A 24,338-nucleotide genomic window follows, 5' to 3' on the forward strand; every position below is an offset into this window, starting at 1 on the left:
ATGTATATTCGAAACCTTATAACATTACCCTGTTAATACAATCCAGGCATAAAATGATGCACTTTTTTTTAAAACAAGTACTTGCGTTTGACAAGCATCCAGACGAGATTTTTCCAGCAAGTACCGGTAAATGCATCACGAGTGCATTACATTAAAACAGCTCCCACTGCTGGATTTATCATACGGCAGTCACACTGGACAAATTGATCCACCTCACTTTATTCTGGCAGAAAAAAAATACAACTGCAGAAAAGGTTTCAGTCATACCATAGTCTGCTAATTAGAAACCGAAATCTGGTGGCATGAAACACTTGTGCAGACATAAAACTTGAAAGTAAAACCTGGCAGATTGAATATATTAATATAAAAAAAAAAAAACCTGAGTAAATTATATTCAGTGTTAAACGACATACAAGTTAATGAAACAGCCAAACGCAAACTATCCTGCTACACAAAGAAAAACTTATTTCAAGCAACCTCAGAAAATGAATTTGTACAGATCTATCCAAAATATGCCATTTTGTTGACGATTTGGGGGGGCTGTAAGAAAAGTCAAAACTATTATCTTTGGAGTAAGATTCATAAAAACATTTATTAAAAAGAAAGCGGGATTTAAAATAAAGTGCAAGTGACAGTAAATAGCAGCCAATAAGTCAAGGAGCACGAAGAGCAGCTGCCATGTCGCTGATTGTTGAGGACTTGAGCTGAGGAATCAGACTTATCTTCATCAGTTTACTGCTGGAGTACTTGTTCTTTACTGCCTACAGAGCCAAAAGATAAAAATGTAGACATTGTGCCTAAGTTGTCCACTTCAACATGTGTGCTTTCCAGCCAACTTACTTGAAACTTGGTTTTTCCCTCGTTCACAATCTCAACATTTTTGGCGATGTGCTGCATGATGGGCTTCAGGTGGGCCTCGTCATACGTGGAGTAGTGTTGCTGTGTGCTTGACTGGGGGAAAAGAGCAAAATGGTTTTGATGAAAAAAATTACAGTAGAGCAAGGAGACCTTGGAACATAACCCCCACAAAAGAGGAAAAAAAACATCTTAAACCCTTATTTTTGATCCTTTCGGCCCTATAAATACCCTAGGGAAAGGAAAACTGCAACATCTGTGTATCCGTAATCCCAAAAATCACCAGTAGAGCTAATGTAAGTCTATTATGCCTACCAAGCCCTCTTAAAAAAGTCAATATTCCATTTCCATCCATCCATCCATCTTCTTCCGCTTATCGCGGGGGCAGCAGCCTAAGCAGGGAAGCCCAGACTTTCCTCTCACCAGCCACTTCGTCCAGCTCTTCCCGGGGGATCCCGAGGCGTTCCCAGGCCAGCCGGGAGACATAGTCTTCCCAACGTGTCCTGGGTCTTCCCCGTGGCCTCCTACCGGTCAGACGTGCCCTAAACACCTCCCGAGGGAGACGTTCGGGTGGCATCCTGACCAGATGCCTGAACCACCTCATCTGGCTCTTCTCGATGTGGAGCAGCGGCTTTAGTTTGAGCTCCCCCCCGGATGGCAGAGCTTCTCACCCAATCTCTAAGGGAGAGCCCCGCCACCCCGCGGAGGAAACTCATTTCGGCCGCTTATACCCGTGATTTTGTCCTTTCAGTCATAACCCAAAGCTCATGACCATAGGTGAGGATGGGAACGTAGATCGACCGGTAAATTGAGAGCTTTGCCTTCCGGCTCAGCTCCTTCACCACAACGGATCGATACAGCATCCGCATTACTGAAGACACCGCACCGATCCGCCTGTCCATCTCATCATCCACTCTTCCCTCACTCATGAACAAGACTCCGAGGTACTTGAACTCCTCCACTTGGGGCAGGGTGTCCTCCACAACCCGGAGATGGAACTCCACCCTTTTCCGGGCGAGAACCATGGACTCTGAGGTGCTGATTCTCATCCCAGTCGCTTCACACTCAGCTGCGAACCGATCCAGTGAGAGCTGAAGATCCTGGCCAGATGAAGCCATCAGGACCACATCATCTGCAAAAAGCAGAGACCTAATCCTGCAGCCACCAAACCGGAGCCCTTCAACGCCTTGACTGCGCCTAGGAATTCTGTCCATAAAAGTTATGAACAGAATCGGTGACATAGGGCATCCTTGGCGGAGTCCAACCCTCACTGGAAACGTGTCCAACTTACTGCCTGCAATGCGGACCAAGCTCTGACACTGATCATACAGGGAGTGGACCGCCACAATCAGACAGTCCGATACCCCATACTCTCTGAACACTCCCCACAGGACTTCCCGAGGGACACGGTCGAATGCCTTCTCCAAGTCCACAAAGCACATGTAGACTGGTTGGGCAAACTCTCAAGGACCCTGCCGAGAGTATAGAGCTGGTCCACAGTTCCACGACCAGGACAAAAACCACTGTTCCTCCTGAATCCGAGGTTTGACTATCCGGCATAGCCTCCTCTCCAGTACACCTGAATAGACCTTACCGGGAAGGCTGAGGAGTGTGATCCCACGATAGTTAGAACACACCCTCTGGTTCCCCTTTTTAAAGAGGAACCATCACCCCGGTCTGACAATCCAGAGGTACCGCCCCCGATGTCCACGCGATGCTGCAGAGTCTTGTCAACCAAGACAGCCCCACAGCATCCAGAGCCTTAAAGAACTCCGGGCGGGTCTCATCTACCCCCGGGGCCTTGCCACCGAGGAGCTTTAACTACCTCAGCAACCTCATCCCTATAAATAGGAGAGCCCACCACAGATCCCCCAGGCGCTGCTTCCTCATAGGAAGACGTGTTGGTGGGATTGAGGAGGTCTTCGAAGTATTCCCTCCACCGATCCACAACATCCGCAGAACACCATCCTCACCATACACGGTGTTGATAGTGCACTGCTTCCCCTTCCTGAGGCAGCGGATGGTGGTCCAGAATCGCTTCGAAGCCGTCCGGAAGTCGTTTTCCATGGTTTCCCCGAACTCCTCCCATGTCCGAGTTTTTGACTTTGCGACCGCTGAAGCCGCACACCGCTTGGCTTGTCGGTACCTGTCCGCTGCCTCCGGAGTCCCATGAGCCAAAAGAACCCGATAGGACTCCTTCAGCTTGACGGCATCCCTCACCGCCGGTGTCCACCAACGGGTTCTAGGATTACCGCCACGACAGGCACCAACTACCTTGCGGCCACAGCTCCAATCAGCCGCCTCGACAATAGAGGCGCGGAACATGGTCCACTCGGACTCAATGTCCAGCACATCCCTCGTGACATGTTCAAAGTTCTTCCGGAGGTGGGAATTGAAACTCTCTCTGACAAGAGACTCTGCCCGACGTTCCCAGCAAACCCTCACAATGCGTTTGGGCCTGCCAGGTCTGTCCGGCATCCTCCCCCACCATCGCAGCCAACTCACCACCAGGTGGTGATCGGTAGAAAGCTCCGCCCCTCTCTTCACCCGAGTGTCCAAAACATGAGGCCGCAAATCCGATGAGAACTACAAAGTCGATCATGGAACTGCGGCCTAGGGTGTCCTGGTGCCAAGGGCACATATGGACACCCTTATGCTTGAACATGGTGTTCGTTATGGACAATCTGTGACAGGCACAAAAGTCCAATAACAAAACACCACTCGGGTTCAGATCCGGGCGGCCATTCTTCCCAATCACGCCTCTCCAGGTTTCACAGTCGTTGCCAATATGAGCGTTGAAGTCCCCCAGTAGAACGCGGGAATCACCCGGGTGAGCACTCTCAAGTACTCCCTCGAGTGAATCCAAAAAGGGTGGGTACTCTGAGCTGCTGTTTGGCGCGTAAGCGCAAACAGTCAGGACCCGTCCCCCCACCCAAAGGCGGAGGGAAGCTACCCTCTCGTCCACTGAGTTGAACTCCAACGTGCAGGCTCTGAGCCGGGGGGGCAACAAGAATTGTCACCCCAGCCCGTCGCCTCTCACTGCTGGCAACGCCAGAGTGGAAGAGAGTCCAGCCCCTCTCGAGAGAACTGGTTCCAGAGCCCTTGCTGTGCGTTTAAGTGATTCCGACTATATCTAGCCAGAACTTCTCCACCTCGCGCACTAGCTCAGGCTCCTTCCCCCCCAGCGAGGTGACATTCCACGTCCCAAGAGCTAGCTTCTGTAGCCGAGGATCGGACCGCCAAGTGCCCTGCCTTCGGCTGCCGCCCAGCTCACATTGCACCCGACCTCTATGGCCCCTGCTATGGGTGGTGAACCCATTGGAGGGGGGACCCACGTTGCCTCTTCAGGGTGTGCCCGGCCGGGCCCCATGGGGAGAGGCCCGGCCACCAGGCGCTCGCCATCGTGCCCCAACTCCGGGCCTGGCTCCAGAGGGGGGCCCCGGTGACCCGCGTCCAGGCGAGGGAAATCTGAGTCTCGGTTCTTGTATTTCCATAGAAGTCTTCGAGCTGCTCTTTGATCCCTCACCTAGGACCTGTTTGTCTTGGGAGATCCTACCAGGGGGCATGGAAGCCCCCGGACAACATAGTTCCTAGGATCATTGGGACACGCAAACTCCTCTACCACGGTAAGGTGGCAGCTCAGAGAGCCGTGTAAAAACTAATTTATGAGCAAACACCAAGGAATTATTTTCAGTGACAGCATTTCGATCACGGAGGTAACGAATGCAGCTATTGACATACTGAGCTGCTGCATTGCTTGAGTTGGTAAAACTTTGTGCTAGATTATAAATCATGTATAGTAGAATGCTGTGAACTTGTGGCCATAACATGAGAAGTTGGTCAACTCTGAAATTCAACTTAAACCCGAAGACCTCGCTAGGAAGACGTGACAAGATAAATAAATAAATAAATGGGTTGTACTTGTATAGCGCTTTTCTACCTTCAAGGTACTCAAAGCGCTTTGACACTACTTCCACATTTACCCATTCACACACACATTCACACACTGATGGAGGGAGCTGCCATGCAAGGCGCTAACCAGCACCCATCAGGAGCAAGGGTGAAGTGTCTTGCTCAGGACACAACGAGGTTGGTACTAGGTGGGGATTGAACCAGGGACCCTCGGGTCGCGCACGGCCATTCTTCCACTGCGCCACCTGAGGATTAATCTATCAACTCCTAAATCGGGGAACACAAGTCTTATGTTGAAAAATAAACATCCAATCAGTCGGCATCCTAGCGAGACCAAACATTGTGCAGTGATTGTTTTATCATGTTTTGCACAGAGCAAGAGTTCTACATGATGCTGAGTGTTTCACAAAAGCTCATCTGCTTAGCACACAGCTTCTAAAACTTCAGCTCATCCTTATATTCGGGCTAAAAGTACAAGGTTCTGGATCATTGTTTGTACCAAAGTAGTCGTCTCATGAAATCTGCCATGATTACCGTATTTTCCGCACTATAAGGCGCACCGGATTATTAGCCGCACCTTCAATGAATGGCATATTTCATAACTTTGTCCACCAATAAGCCGCCCCGGACTATAAGCCGCGCCTACGCTGCGCTAAAGGGAATGTCAAAAAAACAGTCAGATAGGTCAGTCAAACTTTAATAATATATTAAAAACCAGCGTTCTAACAACTCTGTTCACTCCCAAAATGTACGCAAATGTGCAATCACAAACATAGTAAAATTCAAAATAGTGCAGAGCAATAGCAACATAATGTTGCTCGAACGTTAATGTCACAACACACAAAATAAACATAGCGCTCACTTTCTGAAGTTATTCTTCATTCGTAAATCCTTCGTCTTCGGTGTCCGAAGTGAAAAGTTGGGCAAATTTACGATCCACTGGCAGATGTTGGCGTCGTCTGGCGCTGCCTCCTCGTCTTAGTGAAGGTGTGTTCGCCTTCTGTCATCCATTGTTCCCACGCAGTTAGCAGTCTAGCTTCGAATGCCCTGTTGACACCAATATCTAGCGGCTGGAGGTCTTTTGTCAATCCACCCGGAATGACGGCGAGTATTGAATTAAGCGCGTAAGCGTGTCTCTCAATGTGCTGTTATGAGCTAGCAAATATAACAACTACACTACCCAGCATGCAACGATAGTTACGAGCATGCGCGGTAGCCCTGAGAAGCGTTGTATGCTGGCAGTTAGCACGCTGTGAGTAAACGTTGAGAACTCAGTTAACACGCCTCGTCTGCATTATTTATAATTAGACAGACAACACACTTAATAGGAGCCATTTTGGGGTCTTTACATAAACACACAAATGGAAATGAAACGTCACATATCCCAGCATGCACCGCGCGCTTCTTCTACGGGGAAAAAAGATGGCGGCTGTTTACCGTAGTTGCGAGACCTAAACTTTATGAAAATTAATCTTAATATTTATCCATATATAAAGCGCACCGGGTTATAAGGCGCACTGTCAGCTTTTGAGAAAATTTGTGGTTTTTAGGTGCGCCTTATAGTGCGGAAAATACGGTAGTAGTAGTTCTGGGAAACAGCGAACGTTCATGTGCTCTGCAAAATCAATGCACCAAAAAAAATTAAAATAAAAAATGTTCCGGCAATCCTTAAAATTAGCAAAATATGGGAAATATTACATATTATAAATGTGCCTGTTCCTATGTGACATGTAGTTCCAGCATGTACAGGTGTACCGTGTTTTTCGGACTATAAGTCGCAGTTTTTTTTCATAGTTTGGCCGGGGGTGCGACTTGTGTGAAATTATTAACACATTACCGTAAAATATCAAATATTATTTAGCTCATTCACCTAAGAGACTAGACGTATAAGATTTCATCGGATTTAGCGATTAGGAGTGACAGATTGTTTGGTAAACGTATAGCATGTTCTATATGTTATAGTTATTCGAATGACTCTTACCATAATATGTTACATTAACATACCAGGCACGTTCTCAGTTGGTTATTTATGTGTCATTTAACATACACTTATTCAGCCTGTTGTTCACTATTCTTTATTTATTTTAAATTGCCTTTCAAATGTCTACTTGGTGTTTGGTTTTATCAAATACAGTTCCCCAAAAAATGCAACTTATACTCCAGTCGACTTGTTTTTTCCCCTTCCTTATTATGCATTTTCGGCCGGTGCGACTTATACTCCGAAAAATACGGTATATAAAAAGGTTTTTAGGGGCTTTATTAGGCGGAATCGATCAATCACCTGCATGGTTAGCAACCCCTTGCTAGCATTTTACTATTCAGAATGCATTGGGATCGTGAATGATAAGCAAAATTCCAAAAACAGTGCAGTCCACAACACAATGTAGTTACAGGCATACAATATATATATTGTACTAAGATAGCTCCTTCTGCTGGATTTCTAGATGCCCATTCCCCACCTAACCACAACTCGATATACTTCGGGCCTGATTTACTAAGATTCAAACACCACGCGCTCAACAGCGTTTACCATTAGTGGGCATGTGTGCAATTTTAAAGTGGTGCAGATCGCACTACGGGGCATCACCACAAACACGGTTACTGCACATTCATGCTATGCTCCTACCTGTGGCATTATGCTATATGTTTTCAAAACATGGAGACATTATTATGGGCATTCAAGAAGCAGTCATTCAATGCATCTACATTGAAACCATTCTTTTACCTCTTAAGGTGCACTCATTGGAGAGGCTGCGTGCGGCTGAAGACTCAAAATAAAAATAACGCATAGTTTTTTTTTCCATATAAGATAATTCAGTTAAACAATTAAATACCAAAATGCATATGTTTAGTTTTAACAATCTAGCTGCTATAAACATTAAAATGTTGCTGAATAGAGGATAGGTTTAAATTTTTATTGCTGACACGTAGGATTTTCATCTGTCCAGCGTGTGTGCAGCGCAAACACCGATCCTGCAGCCATGTGGGGAACTGTCAGTTTGCACGGCATGACAACCATCCATCCATTTCCTACCGCTTGTCCCTTTTGGGGTTGCATGACACGTGCTTAACAAATCACTAAATGGCTCTCACAAAACAGTGAGTGTTGATAAATCACATTAAGTGTGCTGTAGAAATATATTTGCATCTTCTCCCAGTATTGTGGTCGTTTTGACATATTGCATATTAATGTCAAGCAAAATTAATTGCACACTTTATTCTGATCACTTAGCGCAATCCTCTTTGTACACATTAAGTAGATCAGCGGTGCATGCCCTATCAAGTTTGCAAGTGTTTTAGTACATGCAGGCATGTGATTTGAACTTAAAGAAAAAGACTGAAAATAAGCCAGGGGTCTGGGGGCCGCCAGGTCCAAGGCGGTGCCCTGGTGGGGGGCAAACCAACCAAAGACTCCTGGTTTTTCAGCAATTGAACATGCACAATTTAGCAAAAAAAAACATTTAAAGATGGTTTAGTTTTTAAAGAATTGAACAATCATCAGAGTTGACAAATACATACCCCATTCATCCAAACGAATCACTGTCTGTTTCAGTCACTACAGTAATTACAACTTGTGTTCACATCAACAGGAACCACATGGTTAGCCTACTCTATACAGCATTTACAGCCTTACTAGTGTTCACTTCGCAGCCACAGATGGTTCATCCAGTTATTTACATTTACACATTACTTTGCTTCATTCACACATTACTTTGGCATTTTTGCTTTGATGGCTCTGACATGAGCCTTCCTGGCAAATTTCTGAGCAGCTTGCATTTTCCTTCGTTTCTGCTTAAGTGGATTCTGCCTTGGATTTTTATAGCCAATTTCGGTGTCTTCGACTCCCCCTCCACTTCTAACTGCTCCAAATGCAAAAATTATCAAGACTACAAACAATGTATATTTTATTAGACAGCTTCCTTTATCTGAATAGCCATTTGTGATTTATAGCATGAAATAACAAAATATGTTGCAGTCATGTTTGTTTCAAAATGATTCAACTACCGTATTCAATGTCAAAATCAAAACAGTAGACATAAAATGTCAGCTACTTTCTTGTTCTCAACACCAATGAAAATGAAGTTTAGCATTTAGACAGACGTGATGACTTTTGCTACAGTATAGCCTAAGGAAGAGAATGTCTCTGCCATCTTCCACTAGTTTAATATATAAAATCACCCGCTTAAATATTCCCTCCTCTCCAACTCTCTAGTAATCAGATGTGCAAGTCTGTTGTGATTTCCCTTCCTGGTTCGATGACCCGCCCCATCTTGCCTCGGATTGGCCCATCCGTAATGTTTTGCCCTAATCTTAACCAATCGTGCCTCATCATAGCGAACCAACCAATCATGGATTTTCTTATACATAAACCAACCAAACATCATTGATGTTTCCCATATGTTGTCCCCTGCCCGTGGAGTTGCTTCGCTACATAGCTTACATTTTTAATGGAAAACCGTAGTTTTTGCCACTGGATTATCAAAAACCCGAAAGGGACAAGTGGTAGAAATGGATGGACGTACTCATTACGGGAAAACCGTAGTTGTTTGCAGGTATGGCAAAGAGACGGATCAAGATTTTAAACACATTGTAGGTCGGGAAAAAAACCTGAAAATATTTCATATATTTTTAGAGATAAAAAGACGGATTTCCGACTATAGACAGAAAAATCACATGCCTGTACATGTAAACTTACTAAAATCCTTTGGCTTTTACACAAATTTGACCTGGAGTAATGCAACAATACAGTAATAACTCTTAAGCCCGGACAGGTTAGTACCACCTGTGATTGATGACCGCAATTCGATAAGCTTATTGACAGGGATATTGCTCATTTCCCCCCCAAAAAGCTAGCGCTGGCCAGCTGGTGCAAATACTAACATGAAAACATCATATGCCAATTTCAGTTTCTATAAAAGCATTGCTGCTGTCTGAGCAACTACGGTAAGTGATTCAATTGAGCAGATATGGAAGGCCTAAAAACTACAACAGTGCATTCTGGAGACTGAAAGACTGTAAAACAAAATCTATGAAATATTCGGACCAAAGCACAACCATTACATGTTACGTAGACCTCAAGGAAGTGTTTTAAAATGTGGGGGAAAAAACCCCCCAAAACAATTCATGACTCCTTTGCGTGGTAAATAAGATGTTTTACACTTTAGAATAAAATTTGGTAAAATATTTTAGTGAGTGTATATGTACTTTGAGCACATTCAACAGTACAGTTACACTGTATATTACAGACAATAAAAGCTGCTACTTTTTCCTATGCTTTGAACCCTGTGGCTTATAAAGCGGGGGGGGGGGGGGGGGGGGGGGGGGGGGGGGCTATTTGATGGATTTTTCTTTGCCAACCAAAATGTTCATAAAACAGACAATGAAAAGGTGTATCGTTTGTGCTACGGCACCATCTTTTGGACGAGTTTACTCACTGCAGGCTGAATTTCTTAAGTACCGTATTTTCCGCACTATAAGCCGCACCTAAAAACCACAAATTTCTCAAAAGCTGACAGTGCGGCTTATAACCCGGTGCGCCTTATATATGGATTAATATTCATTGTGATTTAGGGCTATATAAATAAACATTGATTGATTGATTGATTTTCATAAAGTTTAGGTCTCGCAACTACGGTAAACAGCCGCCATCTTTTTTCCCCGTAGAAGAGGAAGCGCTTCTTCTTCTACGATAAGCAATCGCCAAGGTAAGCACCCGCTCCCATAGAAGAAGCGAGCGGATATTACGTTTCATTTCATTTCTGTGTTTCTGTAAAGACCACAAAATGGCTCCTACTAAGAGACACGCGTACAACGCAGAATTCAACCCAACTTTTTAATTCAGACACCGAAGAAGAAGAATTCGAGGGATTTATGGATGAGGAATAACTTCAGAAAGTGAGCTTTAAATGTTTATTTTGTGTGTTGTTTAACATTAACGTTCGAGCAACGTTGAGTTATTGATGTTGCTATTGCTCTGCACTATTTTGAGTGTTACTATTTTTGTGATTGCACATTTGCACATTACATTTTGGGAGTGAACAGAGTTGTTAGAACGCTGGTTTGTAATATATTATTAAAGTTTGACTGACCTATCGGACTGTTTTTTTGACATTCCCTTTAGCGCAGCGTAGGTGCGGCTTAAAGGTGAACAAAGTTTTGAAATATGCCATTCATTGAAGGTGCGGCTTATAACCCGGTGCGGCTTATAGTGCGGAAAATACGGTATTTCCTTCCGGATGTACAATTGCAGTTGCGTCTAATCATCCATAGCGTTACTACTTGTATCGTTTCATCACTCCAAACAACGTTTGTAAGTTTTACGATACAACTAAAACAATTATTACTTATTAAACCCTCACATGGTAGTGTTTTCATGCATATTTGTTTGCGCTATCGTAATGCAGTCAAGCTAGCATCATTAGTACTAACCGACACATAACATATTAGCTAATGCTATTAACTTACAAAAGGTCTTCCGTTTGTATTATTCCAGTTTTGTAAATTCCTCAGTAAAGTCACCAAGACGTCACCGTAGTGTTATTGGGTCTGTTTAGCCATTTAGAGAGCTAGTTTCTGCAGCTATTGGGTTCGGACGATTATTTCTGTTTAGTTAATCAGCCGTTTTACAGGCATCGTTTGTAAACAATTATAAACCTTAACAGAATATATAAGTAATTCACACAAACACGCAGTTTATAGTCTGGTGTGGCTAATCTATGGAAAAATATTTATACACACGCCTGAAAATTTGGCCACAAATGTGATATGAAATTTTCATACGGTTATATCTTTAAGTGTCTACATACATGGTATCATTATGTAGAAATATACTGTATGATTCCCACACGTCAGCCTGATCCATATAAAATACTTAGAAATGTGATGAACACGCAAACAAGGATTTCAGTCCCTAAACTTTGGGTGGAAAAATGAGCCTTAGTTGTGGCCACGTAGAATCAGAACCAAGATGGCTTCAACTCACCCAATGCAGACCATTCAGGAGCAGCTGAGTAAGGCACAGAGACGCAGCAGCGATCTCTGAGGGATGATAGTGCACCATGTCGTAGTCAATAAGAGTCAACTCCATCAGATACTTGGCCAGTGTGTGCCTTGCCGTGTCTGCCTGTGGGGGACAATCACTCCAGTTAGCCATTAGTCAATTTTCGATCAGTAAACACCTGAATTGCTCAAGAGGATATTTACATGTGAGGGTCATCACTGCATCCAAAGGCCTATATTATAAATACAGCTTGGAGACCCATTTTAAGAGATCAAAATCACATGTGATTGTTTTAGTATGTGGCCGTCTGTGGGGAAAAGGTTAAACACCAGAGTCTGCATCGATCAGTGGTGTCCAAAGTGTAGTCCAGGGCCCATCTATCCATTTTCTACCGCTTATTCCCTTTTGGGGTCACGGGGGGCGCTGGAGCCTATCTCAGCTACAATCGGGCGGAAGGCGGGGTACACCCTGGACAAGTCATCACCTCATCGCAGGGCCAACACAGATAGACAGACAACATTCACACACTAGGGCCAATTTAGTGTTGCCAATCAACTTATCCCCAGGTGCATGTCTTTGGAGGTGGGAGGAAGCCGGGGTACCCGGAGGGAACCCACGCAGTCACGGAGAGAACATGCAAACTTCACACAGAAAGATCCCGAGCCCGGGATTGAACCTAAGACTACTCAGGACCTTCGTATTGTGAGGCAGATGCACTAACCCCTCTGCCAACGTGCTGCCTGGTCCAGGGCCATTTTAATAAAATAAATAAATAAAATAAAAAAAGACAATATAACATACATCCATAAACATGGACGCATGTGAAAAAGTGCAATATATATATATATTTTTTTGTCCTGTCCAGCTTCTCAGGCAAATCATATACCGTAGTTGATGTAGATGCCCATGTCGGCTGTTCAGATTTACTTTACAAAAGAGAAGTGTAGGATACTTCTCTTGTTGCCTTATTTGTATTTGACTTTATTAAATGTATTTATATTATCATTTAGTGCAGCCGGGCCGGAGCAGGAGGGGATAGAAAGAGAAAAAAAAAGAAGACAGAGGGGGAAATTGTGGGGACAAGAGGGGGATTAGACAGAGAGACAAAAACAACAACAGCAAACAACAACAACAACAACAACAATAGAGCAACATCAGCAAATATGACATGTACAAATATGATGGTAAAAGTAATAGCAACATACATCCATAAACATGGACGCATGTGAAAAAGTGCAATATATTTACCTGCACAGTAATCTATTTATATTTATTTATTTGATATATATATATATGCACCTTATTGCTTTTTTGTCCTGCACTACCATGAGTTTATGTAACGAAATTTCTTTCTTATCTGTGCTGTAAAGTTCAAATTTGAATGACAATAAAAAGGAAGTCTAAGTCTAATTCTATTAACCTACAAAAATCTATTAATGAGGATATTATATATACACACCTACTGCATTTGCTTGGTCATCTATAACAAGAGCTCAGCTAAATAATTTATTTTTTACAAAAAGCTTATATACTGATTTACATCAAATTGTTTTGGCAACTTTATATACAAAATGTTTCAAAGTAGACACCAAGCATTCCTTCATGTTTCAGGTCCCCCCACATGTAAAAAGTGTAGATGTTCCCTTGTAGCAATAGAGCTCCCATCTTTTCAGGTATAAAATGTTATTAGCTCTGGCAGGAGAGCCTTCAAGGAAATGACAAAAGATCTCACATTCGACACTTTTGAAGCTCTCCTGAGGAAGTGAAGAGGAAGAGGACGCCCCAACTGAAAGTTGAGCGTCTTCAGGACCTGTTTCTCCATTTCCAAAATCTGACCCTTAGTGAACGCGTTGTCTGTGATGTAGGCGAAGTCTCCCACCTCTGGAGCGTACATCTCCTCATACTTGCAGGCCACCAGCATTGCAGTCACACCGACAAGCTGCAGCTTTCTACGAGAAACAGGCTGGACCTGAGGGGCATCAAGATTGAGTGTTAGCCATCTGTTTGAAGGACCCAAGAGAATTTTCTTCTGACTAACAAAATGTTTGTTAATCACTCATGTTTTTGCCAAAACATCAATCATTATGTTCACGCATCGAAGTGTGAGCTTGTACACAGTTTGGATGTTACATGGGCCAAAAATGAAACGGTGATAATTAATCCAATGTGGTCCGTGAACCGATTTAATCTGTATATGCCTCGGCCATCTGTTTAATACCTAACCAAAAAAACTTATGTTAATAATTTTTGCATTCCAAAACAAAAACCGACTGCCACGACGTACATCTCGAGGAGTTTATTACTCATTATTAGAGACGTACTTGCCAACCTTGAGACCTCCAAATTCGGGAGATATTTATAGCTAGAATTTTCTGACATTCAAGTATTTCTTATATATACACTCTGTATGTATGTAAAATTATATATATATATATATAAATAAAAATCAAAGAAATACTTGACTTTCAGTGAATTCTAGCTATATATATATATATATATATATATATATATATATATACACCGTATATATATTTTATTATATATATACACATCTAAATAAAAGAAATACTTGAATTTCAGTGTTCATTTATTTACACATATACACACACACAAACACTCTACTCATTGTTGTATTTGAAAGTGCATGGCTTTGCAGCCAGTAGTACAGCCTGTTTAATTTAATTTGCAGGAAAGGAGTGAGAATTGTCCATCCTCGTTCAATTCTCTGTCACTATCTTTCTAACCATGCTCAACACCCTCTCTGAAGATGCATTGCTGGTTGAGGTGGGGCGGGTGTATATTGTAGCCCGGACGAGTTAGGGTTGCAGGGGATTCTGGGTATTTGTTCTGTTGTGTTTATGTTGTGTTACAGTGCGGATGTTCTCCCGAAATGTGTTTGCCATTCTTGTTTGGTGTGGGTTCACAGTGTGGCGCTTATTTGTAACAGTGTCAAAGTTGTTTATACGGCCACCATCAGTGTGACCTGTATGGCTGTTGATCAAGTATGTCTTGCAGTCACTTACATGTGTCTGCAAAAGCCGCATACAGCATGTGACTGTGCCGGCACGCTGTTTGTATGGAGATGCAGCGGACGCGACGACAGGTTGTAGAGGACGCTAAAGGCAGTGCCATCACGGCACACCCTCAATGTTGGGAGAATGGTTGTCGCTGGAGAGGCACTGAAATTTGGGAGTCTCCCGGAAAAATCGGGAGGGTTGGCAAGTATGATTAGAGATGTCCGATAATATCGGACTGACGATATTATCGGCCGATAAATGCTTTAAAATGTAATAAATCGGAAATTATCGGTATCAAAAAGTAAAATGTATGATTCTTTAAAACGCCGCTGTGTACACTGACAGAGAGAAGTACAGAACGCCAATAAACCTTAAAAGGCACTGCCTTTGCGTGCCGGCCCAGTCACATAATATCTACGTCTTTTCTCACACAGAAATGAATAAAATCCATACCTGGTCAACAGCCATACAGGTCACATTGAGGGTGGCCGTATAAACAACTTTAACACGGTTACAAATATGCGCCACACTGAGAACACACACCAAACAAGAACGACAAACATTTCGGGAGAACATCCGCACCGTAACACAACAGAACAAATACCCAGAACCCCTTGCAGCACTAACTCTTCCGGGACGCTACAATATACACCCCCCCCCAACCTCCTCATGCATGTCCCAAATTCCAAGCTGCTGTTTTGAGGCATGCTAAAAACAATTATGCACTTTGTGACTTCAATAATAAATATGGCAGTGCCATATTGGCACTTTTTTCCATAACTTGAGTTGATTTATTTTGGAAAACCTTTAATCCAGAGGGGCATCACAACAAAATTAGGCATAATATTGTGTTACACACACACACACACACACACACACACACACACACACACACACACACACACACACACACACACACACACACACACACACACACACACACACACACACACACACACACACACACACACACACACACACACACACACACACACACACACACACACACACACACACACACACACACACACACACACACACACACACACACACACACACACACACACACACACACACACACACACACACACACACACACACACACACACACACACACACACACACACACACACACACACACACACACACACACACACACACACACACACACACACACACACACACACACACACACACACACACACACACACACACACACACACACACACACACACACACACACACACACACACACACACACACACACACACACACACACACACACACACACACACACACACACACACACACACACACACACACACACACACACACACACACACACACACACACACACACACACACACACACACACACACACACACACACAGGTTGATATTGGAATCGGTAATTAAGATTTGGACAATATCGGAAATCGGCAAAAAAGCCATTATCGGACATCGCTACTCATTATCCATTTAGTAAAATCCCAGATAGGCTGCGACTTAAAGTTTGTTGGATTTGTAGATACACTGAGATGAAGTCAAAGATCATTGAGTCCTTGTTGCATTTTTGAAACTGCACCATTCCCCGCCCCCCTCAGAGGATTCTAAGAGATGCAATTTATTTTAAGACCTGCCAAAAGTAAAAGCGCCAGAGAAGAAAAAAAAAAAAAAAAAAAACACCAAGTTTGATACGATCACGGCATTAAGATTTTGAAACCGTAGTACGACGGCATCTACAAAACCCTAAGCATCAGATCAGTCCATAAGTGTAGTACATGTAGAATACTAAAGTCATAGGATCAATATTTTTATCCTCAAAAAAATCATTTGTCGTTTTGGTTAAGGTTTACACGCACACGACTTAAGGCAAAAACCAAATGGTTAAAATTAGTATTGTGTACTATTGAGTTTGCGCAAACAATTGTATGCAAATTAGTTTGAATATTGTATTGATAGTTAATCACCAAAACTTAATAAACTGAAAAATGTACAGTTAACACATGCTGTCAGTATCGTCCGATCTCACCCAGATCATCAATGTAAGCTTGGGGTTTAACGATTAATATTCAACTACATGGGTCAGCGCTCAACAAGTTTGCCTTTTGAAAAATAGGTATCAATCCAAGATAGTGTTTGTTTTTTTAAATAAAAAAAGGGAATCATTGATATTAGAAAAAGAACATTGATTTAGAACAGACTATGAAGTTTAGCACTTTTAATGATGACGTTAAACATAATCACACCAGTATGATGATTCAATGTGTCTACATTAAAACATTCTTGTTCATACTGCATTAATATATGCTCATTTTAAACTTTCAGGCAGAGAAGGAAATCACAACTAAGTCAATTTACCAAAACTGTATTTATTAAACTGTTAAGCAGTGGCACAAACATTCATGTCATTTCCAAAACAGAAAGTGCAAGATTGTCAGAGACATTTTATAACAAACTATTAGTGCACTTTTGTGCATGGTGTCACTAAGATGACAAATCAAAACACTAAATTAAAGTGCACTTTTTGTACAGAATGCCACTACAATAGTTTAAAAACATGATGTCACACAAGATATTTCAATAAGTGTCAAATAAAAATGAGCTGCATAATAGGAAATCAAATAGTGTTCGTCCTTTGCTACGTGGTAGGTTCCTGCGGACATTATCTCCTTTTGTTGTCGACTCTTTTTTTCATACGGTGTTCATCTGGAAAGGTTTGCCTCGGCATTTTGATGGTGTGGGCGTGTGGCACCGAATGGAGATGTTGACATGCGGGGTCAGCACTCTTCATTCTCGAGCGGGTGACTTTTCAAATGATGCTACATATTAGCAGTAATGCTACTTTTTGTAGAAACGCTTTTGCCCCACACTTGACAAATTACGGTTGTTTGTTCGACATATTCCCACTTGAGGCCAAACCACCGCCAGACGATGGACCCCCCTGCTGTTTTTCTTGGGAATTAATTCTTCCTTCATTTGTTACCTGATTCGCACGTTCTTTCTCTCTTATTACCACTCGCGTCACAGCTAACGCTACCCATGCCGCTACCTCTCTGCTCCGCGAGGGCGTATACGTATGTGACATATGATGTGACGTATGTAGAAGGTGCGCTTGCTGTCTGTTAGGAGACACAAGAAGGAGTGGGAAGAGCCTGTCGTGTAATGCCAGCAGCTAAAAGCAACTGCGTGAGAACGTATACTCTAATATCACGATAGAAAATGACTATCGTACAGAGACAAACCCGCGATATATCGCCCAGCCCTAGCCGCAACACAACAAGGCACCGGAAGAGACCGCAGAGCAAGTTACGGTGACTGACCAACTTCCTGAAAAAGGCATTAGTATTACTGAAAGTTAGTCATTCCACTTACTTTTCCAACTTTAGAGTTTAACTTGCCATCTGAGGATGTCGTCAAAACTTGTCTGGTGTTCCGCATTATGTTCCGCAAATGACGTTTGCATTTGTTGTGACTTTTCTCCATCGTAACTGCTTATTAAAATGAATAGTCGTAGGTCAAACCACTTCATTTAACCTGAAGAGCTGTTGGTTGCACTTTTGATAATATTTTTGTTGAAAACAGTAGAAGTAGCAGCTAAATGGGTTATACTTGTAACACACACACACACACACACACAATTGCCCAAGGACAACTCAGATGGCGGAAGCCGGGGGATCGAACCAGGTTGCTGGCACGACCACTCTACCAACCAAGCCACAGCATCCATGTTAAAATGTTTGCCAATGTACCATTATTGAAAATGACAGTCAAAAGTTTCCTCTTAAATCTTGAAGTGTTGGTTTCACTTTATTTAAATAAGTGAATGCATTGGCCATTGTAGTTTACTAGCACCCATAATTCAGTTATACACAAATTCCATTACAAGAAACAGGAATATAGGAAACCTCACCTGTAGTGGTTAAGTATTTCAAAGTCCCACTCTTGATTTTTTTTTTTTGCTAAAAAAAAATAAAAAAAAATTACTGAATAGATTTCAACTTACTGAAATTGTATGATTCTAAAAGAACTGAATCGTATCAGCAACTAAAAATTCTGAATAAAATCCTTACACCTTTAATAACGGCAGCACAAAACCTTAAAAATTGGAACATCCTAATGTATATCCACGTTTGAATCGTTTCAACGTCTAGGCTGCGGCCAATGTAACGGAAACACCCCTACTTTTAGGGAGCGTTTATAAATCCCTTCGAACAGGTCAACATTGCACAGAGGGAGAGCACAACGGAGGCTAAATCAACAAACCAAAGAGAAATTGGTGCCAAAAAGAGGATCATATTTGTTTGGATTTAAAAACAAAAAAATAAAAAGTCTACCATTGAACAAGGTAGGCTAATCAGAAAAAAAAAATGCTGCCAAAGAGTTGTTGCTATGACTTAAACAGGGCCATTATCACTTGAAGACATGACAAAAAAAAGTGCAAAATACTAACTGTCAAAACCACGACGTGATTAAAAAGAACACAAACAAGCCTAACAGCTATCCAAAGGCAAAGTCTATCAAACAGTCCCGCAAACAAAGATTTCGCAGATTAATCTATTAATGTGTAGACATACACTAGAGGTGGGGGGAATATATATATATATATATATATATATATATATATATATATATATATATATATTTGTTTAGTATATGCATCGCAATTCGGACATAGATGATTAAAAAAAAAATAAAAAATTGTAAACGTTGATTTATTGTAAATAAAGTAATGCAGACAGTTCTAAAAAAATTTTTTAAAAATGGCTTACTGCATTGAGCCACCTCAGAGAGATCTGACCAGCTCCTTAATTACAGAGCACTTATGTTCCAGTTTTGCACACATGTGTCAAATGTACTGTTTTTAAAAAGTTGCAAGTGATGAACACTTATTTAGTGAAACAAAAAGAAATGTAAAATGCATAAATTGTCGATTTTTAACCGAATCATGAGGTGGCCAAAAATTCCCACCTTTAGTATACACTGTCAAAAAGGGTTCATACTAAAAATATTGTCTTGTCATTTTTTATATAATAAGCTAAAGGGACCTTTCAAGCGTAATAAGTATAGCCTAAAAGTATTGGTCAAAGAGAAAAGTGGATACATGGAGTGTAACATTTTTCAAGATTAATAGCCCAATTCCCATTTATTCAAAAGATAAATGTGAAACCTGTGTGTCAAGTGTCAGTGCTCAAGGAATATAATACTCTACATCACCATGAGACTTGTCATGCCCAAAAATACACCTTGCAAGCACACTAAAAAGAAATCCACAGATTTACAGTAAAAAAAACTGGCAGGTCAGTCACCAAAACTTTTCTGTAAAATGTTAAATGTTTTTCACAACAAATTTTAAATTAAAAAAACATTTACAGTCATTTTAAACAGAGCTGCCATTTTTACCATACAAATCTTACTGTTTACATTAATGTACTGTAAAAACTAACATTTTCACAGTAAAATCTGCTGCTGCTAACCTGTATGTTTACCGTGAAATCTGAATTTTTGCACAAGACATGACATGATTTAACTTTTTTCCCCACATTTTAAATACCTTAAGTTTTTTGAATGCGAGAAAATACTAAAGAAATCTAATGTTCATGATTGATATCTATTTACAAAACCCATGAATATAAAGACCAATACTACATTTCTAGGTTGTGTTAGGCCTGGCTAGTTTTGTTGCAGACGATTTAAAAAGTAAAGAATCGATTTTTCGCCTCTTGCTCAGCTCCAGAATACTTTTTGCCCCCCCAGGAGCTTCCTTGGTTCCCTTTACTTCCTTAGCAAAACATGGCTAATGCTAACGGGAGCATGACATTTGTTCCAAAGAAAAGAAAGTCCTGTCAGCATGTCAGTTTTGCGGCAATAGGTGTGGAACTAATGACTGCACATGGTAAAGTGGTTTAAAAAATAAAAAGCAAGGCAAACAAGACTAAACATTTTAAGTTTTAACTTTATTAATCTGATTGCCAGAGATAACTAGAATTTGCAATTCTGATATGAATTTAGTGTTAATACCCTATATGCGCGAGCCGCCAAACCGCTAATACGCTTGAGCAGAACTGAAATGCTTGAATGTCCGGGGTGAGTGGAGTATGGACTCTTCTGATTTGAACAGTTCAAATCAGAAGAGAAATGTGGGATATGCAGTCAGTTGTATATTTCCCATTCATTGTCAATGGGGAGAAAAATTACCGGAAATTCCGGGAAAACATGTTTTGCGTTTGATATGGGAAGAGCTATGTGGGTGGATGGTTGAAAGTTCTGAATCTTGTTATTGATTTAAATTCGATGTCCCGCCCTCCACCGTTTGAACAATTAGAAAGTCTGTGAGTGTGTCACATCCAGGTTGCCGGTTACCCGCCACACTCTTTAAATCGAGCTACTGCCACTGGTAAAGTTACCGTATTTTCCGCACCATTAGCCGCACCTAAAAACCACAAATTTACTCAAAAGCTGACAGTGCGGCTTTTAACCCGGTGCGCTTTATATATGGATTAATATTAAGATTCATTTTCATAAAGTTTCGGTCTCGTAACTACGGTAAACAGCCGCCATCTTTTTTCCCGGTAGAACAGGAAGCGCTTCTTCTTCTACGCAAGCAACCGCCCCCATAGAACAGGAAGCGCTTCTTCTTCTTCTACTGTAAGCAACTACCCGCCCGCGTAGAAGAAGAAAAAGCGCGCGGATATTACCGTACGTTTCATTTCCTGTTTACATCTGTAAAGACCACAAAATGGCTCCTACTAAGCGACAAGGATCCGGTTCATGAAAAGACGCAATCTCTCCATCCGCACACGGATTACTATTTCACAGCAACTGATATTCCTGTGAACCGCACTGTGGATACAACGGGAGCACGTACGGTGAATATTCGCACCACAGGGAATGAGAAGTCGTCCTTCACTGTGGTTCTAGCTTGCCATGCTAATGGCCTGAAACTTCCACCCATGGTGATATTCAAAAGGAAGACCTTGCCAAAAGAGACCTTTCCAGCCGGCGTCATCATAAAAGCTAACTCGAAGGGATGGATGGATGAAGAAAAGATGAGCGAGTGGTTAAGGGAAGTTTACGCGAAGAGGCCGGGTGGCTTTTTTCACACAGCTCCGTCCATGTTGATATACGACTCTATGCGCGCCCACATCACAGATGGTGTCAAAAAACAAGTGAAGCACACAAATACAACACTCGCCGTCATTCCGGGTGGATTAACCAAATAACTCCAACCGCTGGATATTGGTGTCAACAGGGCATTCAAATCACGACTGCGAACGGCGTGGGAACAATGGATGACCGAAGGCGAACACACCTTCACTAAGACAGGCAGACAGCGCCGGACGACATACGCCAACATTTGCCAGTGGATCGTAAATGCCTGGGCAGATATTTCGGTCACAACTGTGGTCCGAGCTTTCCGGAAGGCAGGATTCACAGAACTGCTGAACAGTGACACTGACTCCGATGACTTCGACGAGACGGAACCGGCCATTTTGGATCCCACATTTGCCCAACTTTTCAATTCGGACACCGAAGACGAAGAATTCGAAGGATTTACGAATGAAGAATAACTTCAGAAGGTGAGCGCTATGTTTATTTTGTGTGTTGTGACATTAACGTTCGAGCAACATTATGTTGCTATTGCTCTGCACTATTTTGAATTGTACTATGTTTGTGATTGCACATTTGCGTACATTTTGGGACAGAGTTGTTAGAACGCTGGTTTTTAATATATTATTAAAGTTTGACTGACCTATCTGACTGTTTTTTTGACATTCCCTTTAGCACAGCGTAGGCGCGGCTTATAGTCCGGGGCGGCTTATAGGTGGACAAAGTTTTGAAATATGCCATTCATTGAAGGTGCGGCTAATAATCCGGTGCGCCTTATAGTGCGGAAAATACGGTACTAAATATGTCAGACCTTAGTAAATATGAAAGGCGTCGTTATGATTCTCAACTTATTCATGACAAAGCCAGGATTTGTATCGGGGATGCCTTTGAAAGATGGACGATTGAAGGCGGAGAAGATTTTTTTTTCATCTGACGCCAAACTTGCCAATTTCCTCCTTGATAAGAAAACTTAAATGCCTTACTTACCGATTACTTGTAATAAATGGACATTTGGTATGTAAACTATATTGTCCAATACAGTCTATGATCTTGTCTAACAAAGCTAGTATGTTCATGCAACGAATGCTTAGTGTGATGGTACTTAGCTCCGAGTGCAGGGGTCGGCAACCTTTACCAGTCAAAGAGCCATTTTGACCAGTTTCACAAATTATAGAAAACAATAGGAGCCGCAAATTTTTTTTGAAATTTTAAATGAAATAACACTGCATACAAAGTTTTTTTTTTGCTTTGTGCTATGTATAAACCAGTGGTCTCAGACACGCTGCCCACACCTTTATATGGAATTTGAAAGCTGGTGCAGCACGCAGGTTTTGAATGAATGGCGCTTGTCAGCGTCATGCGTGCCGTGATGGTACAGCATATAGCACCCACTACAACCAGCGTGCCTGATCAGCCACACGTTGTATGAGGCTTCCGCTTACTCACGTGGGTGACAGCAAGGCATACTTGAACAACCACACAGGTTACACTGACGGTGGCGGTATAAAAAAATGTTTTTAACACTCTTACTAATAATGTGCCACACTGTGAACCCACACCAAACAAGAATGACAAACACATTTCGGGAGAACATCTGCACCGTAACACAACAGGACAAATACCCAGAATCCCATGCAGCCCTAACTCTTCCGGGATACATTATATTATACACCTCAACCGACGCACAGAGGGGGGGTTTATGTGTGAGGGAGCAGGGTTGGCGTGGGGGCGGGATTTGGTGGTAGCAGGGGTGTATAATGTAGCCCAGAAAAGTCAGGGCTGCATGGGATTCTGGGTGTTCTGTTGTGTTTATGTTGTGTTAAGGTGCAGATGTTCTCCCGAAATGTGTTTGTCATTCTTGTTTGGTTTTGGTTCAAAGTGTGGCGCATTATTAGTAAGAGTGTTAAAGTTGTTTTATATGGTCACCGTCAGTGTAACCTGTGTAGCTGTTGACCAAGTATGCCTTGCTGTCACGTACGTGTGCAAGCAGAAGATGTATATTGTATAACAAGTGTTGGGCTGGCACGCTGTTAATACAGATTGTAGAGGGTGCCAAATGTTGTACCATCATGGCACGCCCTTATTATAGCTGTAAGGGTGAATATTAATCCCGAGTGTTTTCTGCGAGAGGCACCAAAATTCGGAAGTCTCACGGGGAAATTGGGGGGGTTCAGCAAGTAAGATGCTGAGCCGCATCAGAGTGATCAAAGAGCCGCATGCCTGTTAGTTAGAATACACATTGACATACAGGTTGACAGGGCAAAATATCTTTGACAAATAAAACCTGTGGATATTGGTAGGGTTAGTGACCATTCCGTTCAACATGCTGATACACTGAGGAAATGGGTTCCAACATTAGCACGGCTGTCATGGCAATGTGAAATGTATGGAGACAGCCAAATCACATGATAAAATAATTCCTCTTTCATATTTGCATATTGTGGA

The 24,338-nt window shown here is 42.2% G+C and overlaps 1 protein-coding gene across 1 annotated transcript in view; it reads right to left on the reverse strand.

Moving 5' to 3' along the window:
- Nucleotides 1–203: 203 nt before the first annotated feature.
- Nucleotides 204–24,338, reverse strand: part of ccnb2 (cyclin B2) — a 38,885-nt gene continuing 14,750 nt past the window's right edge. The window contains exons 5-8 of the mRNA XM_061975179.1: nt 13,500–13,736; nt 11,750–11,890; nt 841–951; nt 204–761 (exon numbers count right to left, since the gene is read on the reverse strand). Coding sequence (XP_061831163.1) covers nt 654–761; nt 841–951; nt 11,750–11,890; nt 13,500–13,736 — 597 coding nt within the window. The 3' untranslated portion in view covers nt 204–653. The remainder of the gene's footprint in view (nt 762–840; nt 952–11,749; nt 11,891–13,499; nt 13,737–24,338) is intronic.

This window comes from Nerophis lumbriciformis, linkage group LG15 (genome assembly GCF_033978685.3).
Source record: "Nerophis lumbriciformis linkage group LG15, RoL_Nlum_v2.1, whole genome shotgun sequence".
Classification (NCBI taxonomy): Eukaryota; Metazoa; Chordata; class Actinopteri; order Syngnathiformes; family Syngnathidae; genus Nerophis; species Nerophis lumbriciformis.